This window comes from Aspergillus chevalieri, chromosome 1 (assembly GCF_016861735.1).
Source record: "Aspergillus chevalieri M1 DNA, chromosome 1, nearly complete sequence".
NCBI classification, from domain to species: domain Eukaryota; kingdom Fungi; phylum Ascomycota; class Eurotiomycetes; order Eurotiales; family Aspergillaceae; genus Aspergillus; species Aspergillus chevalieri.
The window spans coordinates 5,547,274-5,565,690 of NC_057362.1; the positions used below are offsets into that span (position 1 = coordinate 5,547,274).

The following is an 18,417-nucleotide window of genomic DNA, read 5'->3' on the forward strand; positions in this document are numbered from 1 at the left end:
ATCAAAATATATTTGTAGTCGTTTAGCACGGCGCAGCATAAGATATGTTGAATTCCAACGCGTTTGAACATCTTGGATTGGGACTAAACGAGGGGGCCGGGGCTGATTGGGTTGAGCAGGCTGGTCAGGTTGGAGATCTTTAAATATCTCTCAGCGCTGTGGGCTTGCATTAATAAAAACAGCAAGATTTCGGACCTATTAAAGAGTGATCAGGTTAGCAGATATTAGTGAAAGGCTACAGAAAACCTACCTTTTGCAAGGTAGTGGCAATATCACCACTCTTTTTAGCAGTCTTTTGAGCAGATTTATCAAGATCATCAGACCAAACTGTCTCAATAGCCTCATCCTTATACCCTAGTGCGTCACCGATCCAGGGCCCGATCGGTTTTCTCTAATCCTCATTGGTCCGTTCGTCCCGTCTCCGGTCCCACCCCTTCGTCCCGTCCGTCCGTCGATCCGTCGATCTCGATCTGTTTGTCCGGTTATTAAGACGCTGCGAGCTCCCCTTCTCTTCTTTCCCTTTTTCCTTCCTGTCCCCGATATATAGATATAGATATAGATATATATATATATATATCTATAGATATTATACACATCCACATCCACATCCACAAACCCATACCCATACCCATACCCATACACATAAACGGTGAGTGCTCATCGAACCCAATCGAACACCGGCAACAACCTGAAAAGAAAGAAGGAAGGACCGAGAACGAAAGAGGATGGACCTCTTCCTCTACAACGACACCCATCGCCTGTGGATCTGTGGTCCCTGTGGATTCGCCGTGCGGCCCGCCCATCTCGCCGCCCACCTGGCCAACCGCCATCCCAAGCATCCCTCCGCGGCCACCCCGGCCCTCCGCCGGGCCGCCTGTGCCCTGATGCTCAAGCGGCCCTGCTGGGACCCCGCGCGGGAGCCTGACCGTCCGGTCCCGCCGCCCCCGGCCCCGGGGAGTCCGCCGGTCCCGGGGCTCCCCGTCCACCCGGGCTATCGCTGCCCCCACCCCGACTGTGCCTACATCGTGTGCAATCCTGAGAGCCTCCTGCGGCACCGGACCCGGATCCATGCGGACCGTCGACCCCGGGGCCGACAGCCCCCGGCCAGCCAGGTGTCCCCGCTGCCCCTGTATCGGACCGTCAGCTGTCAGCGCTTCTTCCCCTCCGGTGCCGGCAGCGGTTTCTTCCAGGTCACCCCACCCGCGCACACGGAGCGGGCCCGCCAGGCGGCCACCATGGGTGAGGTGGAGTTCATCCGGAGGCAGGTGGCCGGGGCCCTCGCCGAGGACGCGGCGGCGGCGGAGGCCGGGGCCCAGCAGGTGCCGGACCCGGATGCCAAAGCGCCCACCGAGATATCCCCCTGGCTGGAGCTCACCCGGTGGCCCGAGTTCCTGCATGGGCATGCCTTCACAGCGGTAGCCCCGCTGGCTGCACCACCGGATCCCACAGCTGAGCCCCTTCTGACAGTGTTCAGCGCCAGCGTCGAGCGGCTGATCGAGGCGGCCTACCAGTCCATCAAGACGCGGCGGATCAACGAGTTTGACCAGGTGAGTCGGCAAGCAAGCGAGAAATATATATATATTGGCACTCCCACACCACATGCACTCCCACACCACATGCACGCACGTGCACACCCATATGCCATATGCATGTAGAGAGGGAGATATATATATATATATATATATATGTGCGTGTGCATGTGTGTGTGTATACTATGTATATCGATCTATATCTCTCCGTCTGTACATCGATTTGTATGGATGATAATATCCAACGGATGGCTAACCCTGTTCAATCCGGTCCACCAGATCCGAATCAACAGCTTCCTGCAACGGCCACGGGTGTGGGACCGGCCCATCCTGATCCAGCTCCGGCCCTCCACCTACCGGGCCTACCGGCAGGTCTGGCAGCGGCTGATCTGCTTCGCCTACCGCACCAGCCGCCCCAATGCAGCCGTGCAGCTCGGCCACCAGCTCACCACTGCACAGCTGGCGGCCCTGGACCGGATGGAGACGGCGGCAGCGGAGCTGCTGTCATTGCCCTCGCCACCACTCTGCACACCCGGGCCCGGGGCGGCGGATCATCCACCATGGACCACAGGAGGGGGCCCATGGGTCGTCATCCAGACGCCCCGTGGGGGGGATCGGGATCGGGACCCGGAGGGGGACCGGAGGACCGAGCGGCGCCATGCAGCATATGAGCAACTGGACCATGCCTGCCTGGACCTGTCCATCGCGCTGCTGGACCACCCACTGAAAGGGGATCTCTTTGAGAGTGCGGTGGTGGCCTTCCTGGCAGTGTTGGGGGTGGATGTGGAGAAACAGACCTTCCGGGACCCCTACGCGTTCACCAGCTCCCTGTCCGGGCTGATCAAGATGGCCCAGATGCTGGTGGCGCAGCGCGCGGTGCAGATGGCGGACCATGGTCAGGTTGAGCACCCGGCAGATGCCCTGGAGGCCATGCGGGAGCGGTTCCTCCTCCCGGGGGTGGCTGCCCCCTTCAACTGGCTCACACGGGCTGCGCACGTTTGGCAAGCGCATCCAGAACACCACCACCAGTCTGGGATATATCTACTGGAGCGATGACCAGCAGACCCTGAGCTACAAGGAACTGCATGTAATGGGCCGAAGCCTTGCTATCTAATATATAGATATGTACAAAAGAACTCGTTGGGGAAAGGAAAGAAAGAAAGAAAGAAAGACACGCTGGCGGTGGATTTATATACTCGTGATCAGGTGATCTACGATCACCTGACTTCGGCACGCTCTTGTGAATAGCTTCAATCGAGAACCATTTATGGTTCGAGGTGCCTTTCGGGCCTAGCCCGTTACATTACCCCCCTTCCTCGTCGCCTCCGCGATCGCCCCCCGGCGTGGGGTGGCTCATTTGGTATACTCAAGGCCGATTGGACAACAATCCCATTCATCGTTTTGTAGGTTTCCCAGTCATCCAATGCTATGGTATCCTCCATGTTCCTCGCATCGTTCCATTCCGGTTCCTGCCAGCCAATGTATTTGACTAAAAACTCATGTCTTTCGCCTCGTCCCCACCGTCGAAAACGCTCATCTAGTATTCGTTCGACCATATATTCTTCATTCCCATTGATCATTTCTGCAGGAGGTTGGTAGTCATCTTTCCGTTGGCTAGGGAAGGGATCCATTGCCGCTGGGCGGAGGAGCGCTGTATGAAACACGTTGTGGATTGTGCCTGGTGTGTTGAGGCGGTAGGCGTGGGATCCAATCTTTTCCAACACAGTAAATTTTGCCTGCCTGCTTCCCAGTTTCTTGCTAGGGCGTTCTGTTTGTATATTGCGCAGGTCAAGCCAGACTTTCTGCCCAACCTGGTATTCAGGGGCGACATCTCTTTGACGATTGGCATAGTCTTCTTGTTTCTGTTGGGCGACAGCCAGTTCTGTTGTGGCGATGTCAAGAGCTCCCCTTAGCTTGGCTGCAATTCGTTCACCTCGTTCACGCATGGTGCCCAGGTCTGGTGCTGAAAGGTTGATTTCAACATCCTCTTCTAACTGAAAGGGATCGACGTGGTAGCCGTGGTCAAGGAAGAATGGACTGACACCTGTGGAGGCAGCATCCCGGCTGCATATTGCAAGCTGTGCCATTGGTAGCAATGACGCCCAGTTCGATTGTGTGTGATCACAGAATGAGCGCAAGAATAGTTCAATAGTAGCATTCATTCGCTCAGTTTGGCCATCGGTTTCAGCGTGGTAGGCAGTTGATAATTGTCGTTTGATCCCCAGTAGCTCACAAAAACGCTTCCACATCTCATTGGTGAATTGTCTTCCTCTGTCTGATACAATACTGGCTGGAATGCCATGATAGCCAATGAAACTCTGAATAAGCTTCTGTGCTACTGTGTAGGTGTCGATCTTCTCACAGGGTATGGGGATGACACCTTTTCCAAGGCGATCGACAATAACCATGATGTTTTCATAACCATTTGAGATTGGTAACTTCTCGATGAAGTCAATTGCAATATATCTCCATTTTCGGTCTGGAATTGGTAGAGGCTTCAGTAGGCCTTGTCGGCGGTCTCTCCATACATTGTTGGCACTGCATTTGTCACAGTTCCGTACAAATCGTCTGACATCCTCAGAGATTGCAGGCCAGTAGACCCTTCGTGCCAGGATAGCATACATTGCGCTCCTCCCTGGATGGCCTGTAAGTACTGAGTCATGTGTTTCTTGTAGCAACCTTGTCCTCAGAGATTCAATGTCAGGGACCCATCGCCGGCCTCGGTAGCACAAGCGGTTGTTCGGTTCAATAGAGCATTCTGAGATTGAGGCTTTGATCCCCAGTTCACGTGGGAATTGATGTGCTCCTACTTGCACTGCTTCTCGTATACGACCATACTTTTCATCTAGTGGCTCTACCCGAGCCCAATGTTCATCAAGAGTCATATCCAGTAGCTCTTCCAACGATGGTCGCTCACTATTGAGATTGGTAGGTTCGTTCGCCTGTTCATATCCTTGAGGTGCGCTTGGCTCACTGTTATAGGGCTCCATGCCGACTGGTGCTAGAAGGATCCGGGACACATTAATAGGATGGGGTTCTTCAACTAGTCCTCTTTTGCTGCTTCCTTCCACTGGTCCGTCCTTGAGGATCTCAGGATCGAATAGTCGTTGTTCGCGATGCTTTAGCCGTTCATCACCCAATACAGGAACATCCTGCTCTCGTCGAGACAGTGCATCAGGGCGCCCTGCAAGCTTCCCTGGTCGGTAATGAAGTGTGAAGTTGTATCGGCTCAATAGATCTGCCCATCTCATCTGTCTCTCATTCAGTCGTCTCATGGTAGTAAAATAACGGAGATTGCGATGGTCTGTCAGTATCTGGAAATTTACCACTGATATGAGCTCTGATTCCCACTCTTTCAATGCATTGATGATCGCCAAAAGTTCCTTGTCATGAATCTGGTAGTTGCACTCTGCAGGAGTGTTTTTCTTGGAAAAGTACGCGCAAGGTCGTAATACACCATCATCATCATACTGTGAAAGTACGCCACCAGTGGCCCACCCTGATGAGTCAGTCTCGACGACAGTCTCGCGGTCTGGATCAAATTGCATGAGGATTGGTGCCGTTGTAAACATCCTTTTTAACTGTTGGAAGCTTTCCTTGCATTTATCATCCCACACAAAGGGTTTATCTTTTTGAGTCAACGCTGTTAGTGGAGTTGTAAGTTCAGAATAGTTTCGGATGAAACGTCTGTAGAAGTTCGCGAATCCCAAAAATGACCTGACACCTTTCACAGTGGTAGGGGCAGCCCAGTTCATGATTGCTTCAACCTTTGCTGGATCCATGCTGACACCTTTTCCTGCCTCAATAATGAATCCTAAATATTTTGTTGACTTCACTTCAAATTCGCATTTATCAATATCAATCTGTAAGCCAGCCTCTTGGAGACGGCCTAATACTTTGCAGACATGCTCTTGATGCTCTGACAATGTTCCATCCGTAAATATCAAGATGTCGTCAAGGTAAGCAGAAGCAAATTCATCTAGGAAATCTCGTAGGACCCAATTAACATAGCGTTGGAAGGTGCTCGGTGCATTGGCTAGTCCAAATGGTGTTACAAGCCATTCAAACAGCCCAAATCGAGTTCGGAATGCGGTCAACCATTCATCGCCGGCAGCGACACGAATCTTGTGAAAAGCAGCAATAACATCCAACTTGGTGAACCATTTTGCTTTCCCAATTCTTTCCAATGTTTCATTAATTAGTGGTAGGGGGTAGCGGTCCTTCTTTGTAATGGCGTTCAGTGCTCGGTAGTCAACACAAAATCGCAAGCCTCCACCAGGTTTCTTGACAAGCAATACAGGTGCTGCAGCAGGCGAATTGCTAACACGTATGAAGTTCTTTTCCAACAACTCTGTCAATGTCTTCCGTAGCACAAGCAGTTCATCCCTTGACATATTATAAAGGGGGCCCCATGGAGGTTCAGGGGTCGTTCCATCAGCGTTCTTATTGAGTTCAATCTTATGGTCGATATTTGGTCCTCGATATGGTGGTTGCTTGTCAGCTTCCTTCCGGTCAAATACTGATAGGAATTTATGGTAATGAGGTGGTAGTTTGGTGCGGGGGTCTGTCAGCAATTTGGGTCGTAATGCTTTCTCAATGTCCTTTAAACTTGCGGCGAAAATCTGTACGCTGCTGTCCTTTTTCTTTTGTCGGTTCCATAGTGCAAAAGCGTTCGCCCCGATGGGCTGGATATCCATTTGTGGTTGATCTTCCATGCTGCTAACAACAATGCCATTTGTGAAGCGCAATTTCGGACCATTCGGGTCGATAAACACTTGTTGGTCGTCTATCCATGCAAGGCCTAAAATCATGTCGAGTCCCCTACCCAGTTTAGGAACAACATACAGCCATGCAGTGTTTTGGTGGTTTCCCCCACGTTCAATGAGATTTTCGCTACCTCCCTTATACAATCATCCGTTGGGCCCTTGTAGTCGTCGATAGTTCGTGGTTTGATGGTTACACGCTCCAGTTGATGTTTTCGGGTAAAATTCTCAGAAACCATACCATATGTAGTACAACCGGTGTCCACTAACGTTCTGCTGACCTGTTCTCCATTGACTAATGCGGATACTCTGAATTCAGGTCTGTCAAACTTGACTCTTTTTCGGAAGTCGTTCCACTCCTTCTGAAGGTCTATCTGAGCTGCTGGGGCCGGTCGCCATGTAGGTAGATCCATCAACTGCTGGTGGTGCTCCTGCAAGAGACTTTTTGCAGGAGCTATTCTTTTCCCAGCTTGGGTTGTTCCCTCAACTGCTCTTCTTCATCTTCAAGTTCCGGCCCATGAATGTGTGAGCGAGCCATGCGGGTACTGTTCCTAGGACTGTCGTAGGGGCAATGGGAGATAAAATGCGTGGAGTCACCACAACGAAGGCAACGTCGTTCTTGTCTGCGGCGTTCCATTTCTTCTCGTGATACATGCTTAGCCACGCGTCGAGGTTGGCTGCGTGCAGAAGTTGTTGTTGTGGGTTCCCAGTCCATATCTTGGGGTGGAGAGGAAGCACGGGTGGTATTCACAGGGTGAGCTGGAGAAGTTGAGGTGGTATGCTTATTGTTCCGTGAGTACCGCAATTGGTTCTTCTCCATCCGGTCCGCAATCTGCTGTAGCTGGCGGCAATAGTCTTCAAATCCATTTTTCTTTTCAACAGTTTCAAGGCGTGTGTTCATCTCACGGTTTAATGCATTGTCTAGGTAGGACCTTTTTGTGTTTTCAGGCCAGTTATGGCCATCAGCTTCCATGAGTAGTCGGTTGAACTCAGTGAGAAAGACTGTGAAGGGCTTGTTGTTCTGTTTCAAGCTTGCAAGGTCTCGTACAGCCTTCTCCTCCAGATTCCGGTCCAGAAAGATGAAGTCCATTTGATCAAGCATTCCGTCCAGCTGGCTCTCAGTAGCTCCTTTCTTAGCAAACCGCTCCATCCAGGGCAGCACCTGCATAGCAGCCCCATCTGTTAGACGGCCAAAAGCATACCACATACGATCATAGGCATTGCCCAAGGCTTCTTTATCGACCTCAAGTTTAGCGCGCAGCTTGCTTCGAAACGGACGGTAGAGACTTCGGTTTCGACCATCAAAGACTTCTGGGTCTGTCAGCTTGGGTCGAGGTCTCCTAACAGGGTCCGCCATTGGTTGGGGGGCTATCTCTTCAATAGTCGGTTGTGGCAAGGGCTCTCTGGGTGGGCTCGTCAACTCTTCTTTGAGACGACGAAGATCTTCAATCCGCCGTTCTTCCATTTGTTGCAGTTGTCGTTGAAGTCCTGCAATAACTGCGACAAGATCTTGTGGGACAGGAGTGGTGGTCCCTCCTGAGTGTATATTGTCTCCCATGTTGCCGTCGGTTTGGTCGTTTGACTCGTGGTCGCTGATTTCCGCTGAAAATGTGGTCATATGACTGACTTGACTATTGATTTGTTTGTAAATAGCTCAACTATCCGTGAATTTCGATGTCTGATATCCGATGTCCAATGTATCCAGTTATCCGGTATGTCCAATCGTTCAATGTGTCCAGTGTGTCCAGTGTTTCCAGTGTGTCCAGTGTGTCCAGTGTGTCCAGTGTGCGATGTACGATCCGTTGCGCGTTCAATCCGATGCGTAATCCGTTGTTCAATAAATAAGTAGATAGATGAGGGCGAACGAGTTCTAATGTAATGGGCCGAAGCCTTGCTATCTAATATATAGATATGTACAAAAGAACTCGTTGGGGAAAGGAAAGAAAGAAAGAAAGAAAGACACGCTGGCGGTGGATTTATATACTCGTGATCAGGTGATCTACGATCACCTGACTTCGGCACGCTCTTGTGAATAGCTTCAATCGAGAACCATTTATGGTTCGAGGTGCCTTTCGGGCCTAGCCCGTTACACTGCACCTGACCATGGCGGGCCTGCGGGGCTTCGTGCGCACCCAGGTGGAGCTGGCCCAGGTGGAGCTGGAGGGGCTGTTCCTGCTGCATGAGGAGGAGACCCGGGAGGCGGTGGTGCCGCGCCTGGCCCTGGTGGAGCTGGCAGACGACCCGACCAACAACCGGCGTGGATGGAACTTCCTGCAGGACCACCGCACCCGTGCAGCGCTGCCCACCACAGGAGAGCAATGGCTGATGGACCGGGTGGTGGCCACCGACTGGCTGCGGGCTGAGTGGGTGGGGGTGCGGCCGCATGACCACCAGGTGATGTGGCACACCACCGTGGTGGATGCCTACCTGGGACAGGTGGACCAGTTCCTGGAGCGGCTGCTCCTGCTGATGCACCTGACTGCTGGGCAGCCGGCGCGGGCCACTGAGCTGCTGGGGATCCGACACAGCAACACTGTGTGTGGCCAGCATCGCAATCTCTTCATCGAGCATGGGGTGGTCAGTCTGGTGACGGCATACCACAAGGGATACAGCATGACAGGGTCCACCAAGATCATCCATCGCTACCTCCCGGCGGAGGTCAGTGAGCTTGTGGTGTACTATCTATGGCTGATCCTGCCCTTTGCACGGGCAGTGCAGGCCCTGGCCCATGGCACCCGGCAGGCACGCTCCCCCTTCCTGTGGCCACGGGGCCCCAATCTGGCAGCGGGGGCATGGGACAGTGGCCGGCTGCGGGGGGTGCTCCAGCGTGAGGCCCACATACATCTGTGTCACAACCTGGCTTCTCTCGTGTCGTACCTAGGGTTCTAGTTAGTTGTATTTCGAGACTGAACACTTACCTTAAGTGTTCCCAAGTAGTCGTATGCTCAATGCCCCTTCGGGTCCGATTCGGTATGTCGTATGCGTTGATGGGTATGTCGCCCCCTCCAGGCTCCGTAGTTCAATAGTCGTTGATGGGTATATCGCCCCCTCCAGGCTCCGTAAGATAATCAACAAGTAGGAACGGTAAAGGTAACGAGTAGAGAAACAAGGCCAACCGAGTACGTATACTGGGTTGTTGGTTAAGTGCGGACGAGTCAGAAACTAGAAGGTAACCAATGCTGTAAGACTTGAATTGATCGCGAAGAACTAAGCTAGGTACATGAATGAATGTCCTTATATACCTTTCCTAGTCCAATGGTAGATTCTCCGTTCCTACCATGCTACCTCCTTCTGTCCTGTAATATCCATTCCCTGATAGATTGGTAGCATTCCCTCTTTGTCCTATCTACCATATTGGTATATTGGTAGAATTCCTCCGTCGTCCTTTCTACCGTGGTCACGTGATGCTTGGGTGTATATCTTCCTCATCATAATCCTTGTTCTTTCTGCATGGTCTTTTGCCCAATGATTCTGCCTTGACTCCCCGCATTGTCACGTGAGGCTGATGCAGTGAGATCTGTAACATTACCTCCCCCTCTTTCAGGCTTTCGTCCTCGAGAGCCATAAGAACTGCGGCATTCCCGTCGGTGAGTGTTTTGTTTTTCTGTTTTTCTTTTCCTCATGCTTCGTTTATCATGCCCAAATCAAACCCTCGTCGTGATCGTCTGGCTGATAAAATAGATAAGGAAGGTTTCTTTTCTCCTCCTTGTCTCCGTTGTTCCGAAATGAGTGCTTCCAATATGTCTTGTGAATGTAAACGAATCTCGTCAAATCGAAAATGCAATAATTGTGTGCGTTCTGGCGTCAAGTGTGAACGTGATTTTCATAATGAACGAAAATGGCAAAATTTGGAGCGTGATCGAATGAGATTAGCCGCCGACCTCGAAGATGCGGAGCGTTCAAATGATGAGGCACTGGCGCGTCTTTCCGAGACGTCTGCCAAATTGGCCCGGTTGCGGAAACATAAACGGTTTCTTGAGGCTCGAAATAAGGCTATGTTAGAGAATGACGTGGCTCTTCTTGAGGAGTTGGATTCTCAAGTTTCCTGGCCTGTTGCTGAGACCGCTTCTCTGGATGCTCAGCTTGCTGCGGTGACAGATGATCCTAGTCTGTCTCAGATGATGAATTCTCCTTCCTTTTGGGAGAACTTCGACTCTGCTGTCGCTGGTGGTATTCCTTCACCAACTGGTGGCAACCAGTCAAGTTCGCAATAGGTTCCCATGTGTTCTCAGAGGTATCGTACCCTTTCCATTTGATCAGGTAACATGGTCGTCCATTGACTTGTCGGTAATCCAGAATTCGTTCAACTTCATATTCATCATCATCGCTTTCGATTTCGATATTTTCTGTTGGCATGGCGTTTTTCGGTGCTGGTTCCAATAGCGAGATGTGAAATACTGGATGTATGCGCTTCATTGATTTCGGTAGTTTCAAGCGGTAATTCACTGGTCCTGTTTTTCCTTCAATGGTGAAAGGTCCAATCTTCTGGTGATCGAGCTTTTGACTTGGTCGTTTCGTTTTGATATTTCTGCGGAGCAGGAATACTTTCTCCCCCTCTTCAAGGTAGGTCCCTCTCCATGGTGCTTGTCGTAATATATAGCCGCTCGTAGGTTCATGAAGTCAATGTCTCTTGACAGTTGGTGGTGTAAGTTCTTCAGCTTTTGGACTGTCTCATTTGCTGCTTCTGATGTGGACTCTTGTGGTCGTGGTTTCTCATATAGCACTGGGTGGTATCCATAATTGGCGTAAAATGGCGTTACTTTGAGCGTTGAGTGCTCTGCATTGTTGTATGCAAACTGTGCCATGGGTAGGAATTTAACCCAATCATCTTGTTCATAATTGATGTAATGCCGTAGGTATTGCTCAATCGTTTGGTTGGTTCGTTCAGTTTGACCATTTGCTTGTGGGTGGTAGGCTGTGGTGAGGCGGTGTTCTATACCCATCAAGTTTGTGAGTGTTGTCCAGAATTTTGAAGTGAACAGCTTGTCTCTGTCTGATGTGATCTTTTGAGGCATTCCGTGGTTGGTAATAACATGCTTCAGGAATATTTGTGCCATATCTGCTGCGGTCATGGTTCCTTTGGCTGGTACCAAATGGATATATTTGGTCATTCGGTCTGTGATGACTGTAATCGAGTCATATCCTTGTGATGTCGGTAACTGTGTGATGAAGTCGATGGTAACCCATTCCCATGGATGTGTTGGAGCATCCGGGGATTGCATTTTTCCGTAGGGTTGATGTCTTGCTGCCTTATCTCGAATGCAAGTTTCACAGTTCTTCACATATTCTTGAACAACTTTTCGCGTGTTTGGGAAGTAGTAGTTTCTCATAATTTGTTCAGCTGTTTTCTCTGTTCCCAAATGTCCGTGGAGTGGAGTGTCATGGTGCATGCTGATGATCTCATTTCTCATGCTTTTTGGCACATAGATGAGATTGTGCAAGTACACTAATCCATTGTTATCTGTGGTCAATTTGTCATTTTCTGCTGAGTTTTCAATCATATCCTGGATCATTTTGTCTTTTTGTGTTTCTTCAATGATTTTCTTTTCCAAAGGTTCGTTTGAGATATGCATCGTTGCTGCTAACACCTGGTGGTTGTAGCTGATGGTTCCATCTTCGTTGGTTTTCAATATCGCTGGGTTGATCGTTCTGTCCTTGATCTCATAGTCTGGTCGTCGACTGAGTGCGTCTGCTTGTCCATTCTCATTTCCTTTGCAGTGGATGATTTTGAAGTCATATTGCGATAGTACTTCAGCCCATCTGGCCTGTCTTCGGGTCAACTCTTTGGTTGTTGTGAAGAAGGTCAGGTTCTTGTGATCTGTCTTCACAAGTACAGTGTGTTGTGCTCCTTCCAAATAAACTCTCCAAGTCTTGAATGCTACCACTATAGCTAGCAATTCTTTATCATGGATGTCATAGTTCAATTCCGCTTGAACTAGTTTTCGTGAGTGGAATGCAACAGCTCGTGGTTTTCCATCTGGTCCTGGTTGAGTCATTCTCATACCAATGGCGTAGTCTGATGCATCTGTTTCAATCGTGGTTTCCTTCTCTGGGTCGAACTGCACAAGTGCTGGTGCAGATACAATTCTTTCCTTGGCTTGTTGAAACGCTTGTTGTTGTTCTGGTCCCCATTGAAATTCTTGTCCCTTTTTCAACAATTTGAACAGTGGCGTCATGAATTGTGAGTAGTCCTTCAAGAATCGTCGGTAGTAGTTCACAAGTCCTGTAAACTGCTGAACTTCCTTGGTGTTCTTCAGTTCTGGCCAATCCAAGATTGCTTGAACTTTGTTCTTATCCATCTGGATTCCCTCTGTAGTGATCCAGTGTCCTAAGAACTCAGTCTCCTGAACATGGAATTCGCACTTCTTCAACTTCAATCGTAGCTTCGCTTCCTCAAGTTTTTGCAGTACTTTCTTGACATGCTGCACATGTTCTTCAAAGGTGCTGGAGAAGACCAAGATGTCGTCAAGGTAGACTATCACGAAGATGTCAAGATATACTCCAAGTACATCATAAATGAATCGTTGAAATGATGCTGGTGCGTTGGTAAGCCCAAATGGCATGACCAAATATTCATAATGTCCATATTTCGTTCTGATGGTCGTTTTCCATTCTTCTCCTCTGGCGATCCGTAGTCGATTGTAGGCGTCTACAATGTCGAATTTTGTAAACCATTTTGCTCCTCTGATTCGGTCTTGCATTTCATCAACTCGTGGTAATGGATGTCGATCCTTGATGGTGATGGCGTTGAGTGGTCGATAATCTGCACATAGTCGTAGGCTTCCATCCTTTTTCGGTACAAATAGGACTCCGTGCCCTGCTGGTGATGTTGATGGTCTGATGAATCCTTTCGCCAATTGTTCTTCAATATATTCCCGTAGTATTCTTGATTCTCGTTCTGACATCGGGTAAATCTTCTTGCATGTCGGTGTCTTCCCTTCCATAAGGGGTATGCGATGATCGTGTGGTCCATGGTCTGGTAGTTCAGGTCGTTCAGGCTGCTTGAACAAGTGCTGAAACTCAATATACTCCTGTGGAATCTGTGGTTCCTGAGTCGTTGCTGCTAGCTCCTTATGGTCAATCCATTCCCATGAGCCTAGCTCTGAGTCTGATGCTTCTTGGTTGCTATCAACTCTTTCTGAGCGATATTCCTCAATCGGCGCTGATCTCTTGGATATATCCTCATCCATCAAATATTCGCAATACTTCTGGGTCGTGTCCGGTGCCCATCCGGGTAAATTCATCAGCCAATGTCGTTCTGAGGCCCTGGTGGCTGCTAAAACAATATTCGTCGCTGTGTCATTCGTTTCTCTGTTATTCATTCTCAACCCACCTCTCGGTTGCTTCACGTATCTACCAGGTCTCCTGCCTGTAGATCGTGGTGAGGTCCCGGCCTCCCGTTGACTCGGTCCTTTCATTGTTCTTGGGCAATCGCAATTTGCAAAGTTCATTTGTCCAGTTTTCCAGTTGATTTCCGGGTTGTGATTCCTGAGCCATGGAATCCCCAACACTATATCGTATTGTCCCAGCGGTGTCACGTCGAAATTGATCCTTTCTTCATGATCCGCTACAGCCATAGGGACAAATCCCGATTCGACCGTCAGGTGGCTTCCCAAATTCTCACCATTCAGTCCTGAGATAGGCTCTGGCTGCGCCTTCTCAATTCCTAAGATCCCCAATTGTCGCTGGAATCTAGGATCCATGTAATTTCCAGTAGCTCCTGAGTCAACCATCACTCTGGCTAGTTGATTGAGAACTGGTGTCGTAAACTTCAAGTGGTATCCTCGCTGTGTCGCTGATAGGCTTGCTTGCCATCTTGGTTGCCGTAGACGTCGTGGACTTGGGTAGTAATCCTTGGGTTCGAAGTGAACTATGCAGTCATCTTCATAACATGCAGTCCAGTGCATACTTGAATGCTCTGGGTGCAATAGATATCCCCTGCATGCACAGTTCCAATCCCAACAAGGACAACTGTCATTGTATTTCCTAGGTCGTTCTGGGAAATAATGCGCCATTTTCTTTCGATCGTAATGTTCTCCACAGGCGTGACTATAACACACAATCCAAGGTAATTGGTTGTGCTTTGGGTGCTCTCGATAGTGCACGCAATCACACCAATCATACTTGCATGAGCTGTGGATGGGGCCTCGTAGTCGTTTGGTCGTGATGTCCCGTAGGTATCCCCATAGTTCTCCGTTGTTCTGTCCACAGTGGTGGCATGTGTATGGGTGCTGGTCGCATTGCTGTAGGTGTTCTTCCCAAGTTTCGTTCGTTCGTTCCCAACATTTCAAGTTCTGATGTGGGCAGTATGTAATCAATTCATTGAATAGTTCCTTCAATCCTTTAGAGAGCCTCTTGGGGTTCTCCTGAAGTGAGATAACAACATCATCAATGAAGTACGCGGCAACGTCGGTATTCGTTTCTTCGTCGGCTTTTCGTTGTTCCGTATACCGTTTGGACCATAGCTGTTGCTTCAAAATAGGGCTATACACACTGGACTTCGTGTATCCCTCATTATCTTCTGCCAGACTCTGTTCTTCTTGTTCATCATTTTCGGGAGTTGCGTTCTGAGGTGTCTCCGGTATCTCATGGAGTTCCTCCACGTTGGGATCGTGGCCATTCCACTGAGCACCGTACTCTTCGTCAAGGAAATCATTAACTGGCCAATCTTGGTTGGGCAGTTCGCCGAGTGATTTCTCATGAACTGGCTCATTGATGGCTTTTTCGGACCCATCCGTCCTTATATGGGCTTTGTCGCTTCCGCTGTCGGATCCCACCGTCCGTTCATTGGGCCAATATTCTTCTTCGCTTGAACTCATGATCTCATCAATTTCCTCTGTCGTGAGGGTCGTCTGTTCTTCCATCAACCTCCTCAATGGGCTCAGGTTGGGTACAATCATAGTTCTGGGTCTCCATGGTCCTCCATGCTCATCCGAAGCCTCTTGCGTGTGCCATCCAGAATCATTCGTTGCTCTGAGTTCAGGGTTCACAATTCCTGTGGTGTCATACGCTCCTCTCTCCTGGGTAGCGTGCAGTTGCTTGTTATCGTCTCGTTGTTGCTGAGGCCTAACGTTCTGTCGTTGCCTGCATGCCTTCGTCATGTGGCCCGGCTTTCCACATGTGAAGCAAAGTTTCTCTTTCCTTCTTCGTTCTCTTTCCTTGTCGGATACGAAGGGCCTATGCTGTGTGGCATCCAGCTCCATCGGTCGTGGTCCATAGGGATCTTCATACCCTTGGCTTCGTGGTTGAGCTGGTCGTTTATCGTTCGATCGATAGTGGCTCGTTCGTGGGTTTCCTCTAAAGGTGTTCCCATATCGTGACTCCTTCTGTCTGACTCTAAGGTCATACAGGGTGTTGTCAATCTTGACGGCTCGTTCAAAGAGTTCGTTCAATGAAGTCGGTCGTTCCATCCAAACCAGTTTCTCCTGAATCTCTGGTTTCAACATTTCCTCGAATTTCGCAATGTACATCGTCTCGTCCCAATTCAGATGGGTGATGATCTGCTGGAAATCAGATACCAACTTGGCTACTGATCCTGTCTGTTTGAGTCGCCATAGCTTTCGTTCAGCGTTCCGTGTGGCGTCAATATCTCCGAATGTTCCCTGGAGTCGTTTCTTGAATTCAGTGAAGCTGCTGAAAACCTCGGTGGTATTGTCGTTATGGTATTGTTCATCTTTCTCCTGGAAGTCACGCAAGGTAGGTTCAAACCAATCAAATGCTGGTCCAGTCAAGTAAGTTGCTGCAAGTAGGACTTTGTCGGATTCAAATATGAGCTTGCTCCGGTTCATGCGGACATACAAGTCCAATTGAGTGATGAAGGGTCGCAACTTGTATCGAGTACCATCAAAGGGTTCCGGTGGTCGAACTTTGATAGCTTTGGCTGACTGTCGTTCTTCCAAAGTAGTGATGCTTTCCTGCAGCTGGCTAACCATTCCAAAGAGTTCTTCATAAGTCGGAGTTCGTCCCTCAGATCCACGAGAGGATCTAGGAGTAGTGTTGCTGTTACTGTTGTTAGACATGGTTGCAGTTCGTGTTTTAAGTCAATATAGTCTCGAAACCTGACTCGTACTGACTGGCGATCAATGTGTCACAACCTGGCTTCTCTCGTGTCGTACCTAGGGTTCTAGTTAGTTGTATTTCGAGACTGAACACTTACCTTAAGTGTTCCCAAGTAGTCGTATGCTCAATGCCCCTTCGGGTCCGATTCGGTATGTCGTATGCGTTGATGGGTATGTCGCCCCCTCCAGGCTCCGTAGTTCAATAGTCGTTGATGGGTATATCGCCCCCTCCAGGCTCCGTAAGATAATCAACAAGTAGGAACGGTAAAGGTAACGAGTAGAGAAACAAGGCCAACCGAGTACGTATACTGGGTTGTTGGTTAAGTGCGGACGAGTCAGAAACTAGAAGGTAACCAATGCTGTAAGACTTGAATTGATCGCGAAGAACTAAGCTAGGTACATGAATGAATGTCCTTATATACCTTTCCTAGTCCAATGGTAGATTCTCCGTTCCTACCATGCTACCTCCTTCTGTCCTGTAATATCCATTCCCTGATAGATTGGTAGCATTCCCTCTTTGTCCTATCTACCATATTGGTATATTGGTAGAATTCCTCCGTCGTCCTTTCTACCGTGGTCACGTGATGCTTGGGTGTATATCTTCCTCATCATAATCCTTGTTCTTTCTGCATGGTCTTTTTGCCCAATGATTCTGCCTTGACTCCCCGCATTGTCACGTGAGGCTGATGCAGTGAGATCTGTAACACCTACGAGGCCTTGCAAGCACCTGCGGGAGAAGTGATTCATCTTCACTTGCAGAATCTTCAGATAGAACACTACTCTGTCTCTTTGAAGCAGTGCTATCCTCTCCAAGCAGCACTGTGGGCTGACTCTCATCATCTATCTCATCTTCCTCATCATCACTAATAAGATCAGCAGAATCAATACTAGACTGTTGAACTTTAGCTTCCTCCTGTAGTGCAGCAATCCCATCTGTTTTTGCATAATCTCGTATAAATGCCAGCTCCTTCTCTTCAATATCAAACTTTGTAGCACACATGAATAATATCAGATCTTTGATTGTTGTTGCTTTTAAAGATCCTCGCCGGTAGTGGCAAATATCATGAGTAGAATTGAATAATCGTTCAACACCTGCACCACTTGCTGGGACTGAAAAGATATCTCAGGCAAGAGCTGCTAGAGTTGGGTACTCAGCCTCATGATGCTTCCAGAACTGCCGAGGGCAGGTTCCATTAGGTAGTGTTGCTAAAGAAAATTAGATCAAGATCAGATAAATAGGATTCGATTCAAGACCTACCACTATCACAGTACCGATCAATTTCACCTTGGACGGTAGGTGCTGGCATCTCTGTTTGGTTTTCAGAAAGTAGTAAGGAAAGCATATTGGAATGGGTTGATTTCTGAATTTGCAATGGAGGTTGTTGAGTCTCAGAGAGCCGGTAGGGTTTGATCCAATCATTAAGACTCTCACGATAGAGGGCTGCATAGTCGATTTTCTGATCCTTCCAATCCTTTGTTTGGAAATATTGGAGCTTATTCTGAGGTGAAAGAATAGTCCCAATTGCATAAAGCTCACCAAGCTCCTTGTTGCATGTTAGGGCGTAGTATTCACGCAGTTTATCCATAGATGAATTCAGTGCTGCAAGCATCTTTTGCTTCCATCCAATTTTCTTTCGCTGTAGCATTCAGATTGAAGATTCAATATTGTCACGGAGCATGAGCACTCGCTAAGTCACATGACATGTTTGATTCCTTTGTGTTGATTTCTTTGTTCTGTTTTAGGGCCAGAGCCCCTCGCACATTAAATAGTTCGACGCTGGCAGGCACAGTGTTCTTTTCTTCTTTCCCCATGCTAGTATTTCGCCAGATAGTTCACCAATAAACTTCATATTGAACGGAACCGTCACATAATACTAGCATCATCCTTATTCCTTTTTCAAATCTCCTTCCTAACGCATACAGCTAGGACTCTGTTAGAGAGATCCGTACGCTTGCGATAGAGGAAACCCAACCCAACGAACGAACGAACGAACGAACGAACGAACGAACGAAACCAGCCAAGATGGCTCGAGATGCTACTGAACGAACCCAGAGTAGACGCCTGAC

General features: G+C 49.0%; 4 protein-coding genes across 4 annotated transcripts; 3 read left to right on the forward strand and 1 right to left on the reverse strand.

Annotated features, from left to right (window-relative positions):
• Positions 1-725: 725 nt before the first annotated feature.
• On the forward strand, positions 726-2,585 carry ACHE_11936S (uncharacterized protein; the record flags this gene model as incomplete). The annotated part of the gene is made up of 2 exons (XM_043276560.1): positions 726-1,547; positions 1,809-2,585. 2 exons carry the CDS (start codon positions 726-728, stop codon positions 2,583-2,585), a joined length of 1,599 nt encoding a protein of 532 aa, XP_043133056.1.
• Positions 2,586-8,395: 5,810 nt separating this feature from the next.
• ACHE_11937S (uncharacterized protein) lies at positions 8,396-9,181 on the forward strand (the record flags this gene model as incomplete). Its single annotated transcript, XM_043276561.1, has 1 exon — positions 8,396-9,181. One exon carries the CDS (start codon positions 8,396-8,398, stop codon positions 9,179-9,181), a length of 786 nt encoding a protein of 261 aa, XP_043133057.1.
• Positions 9,182-9,927: 746 nt separating this feature from the next.
• On the forward strand, positions 9,928-10,506 carry ACHE_11938S (uncharacterized protein; the record flags this gene model as incomplete). Its single annotated transcript, XM_043276562.1, has 1 exon — positions 9,928-10,506. One exon carries the CDS (start codon positions 9,928-9,930, stop codon positions 10,504-10,506), a length of 579 nt encoding a protein of 192 aa, XP_043133058.1.
• Positions 10,507-17,473: 6,967 nt separating this feature from the next.
• ACHE_11939A (uncharacterized protein) lies at positions 17,474-17,960 on the reverse strand (the record flags this gene model as incomplete). The annotated part of the gene is made up of 2 exons (XM_043276563.1): positions 17,474-17,556; positions 17,609-17,960. The coding sequence occupies 2 exons, from the start codon at positions 17,958-17,960 to the stop codon at positions 17,474-17,476; spliced, it is 435 nt and encodes a 144-aa protein (XP_043133059.1).
• Positions 17,961-18,417: the final 457 nt, after the last annotated feature.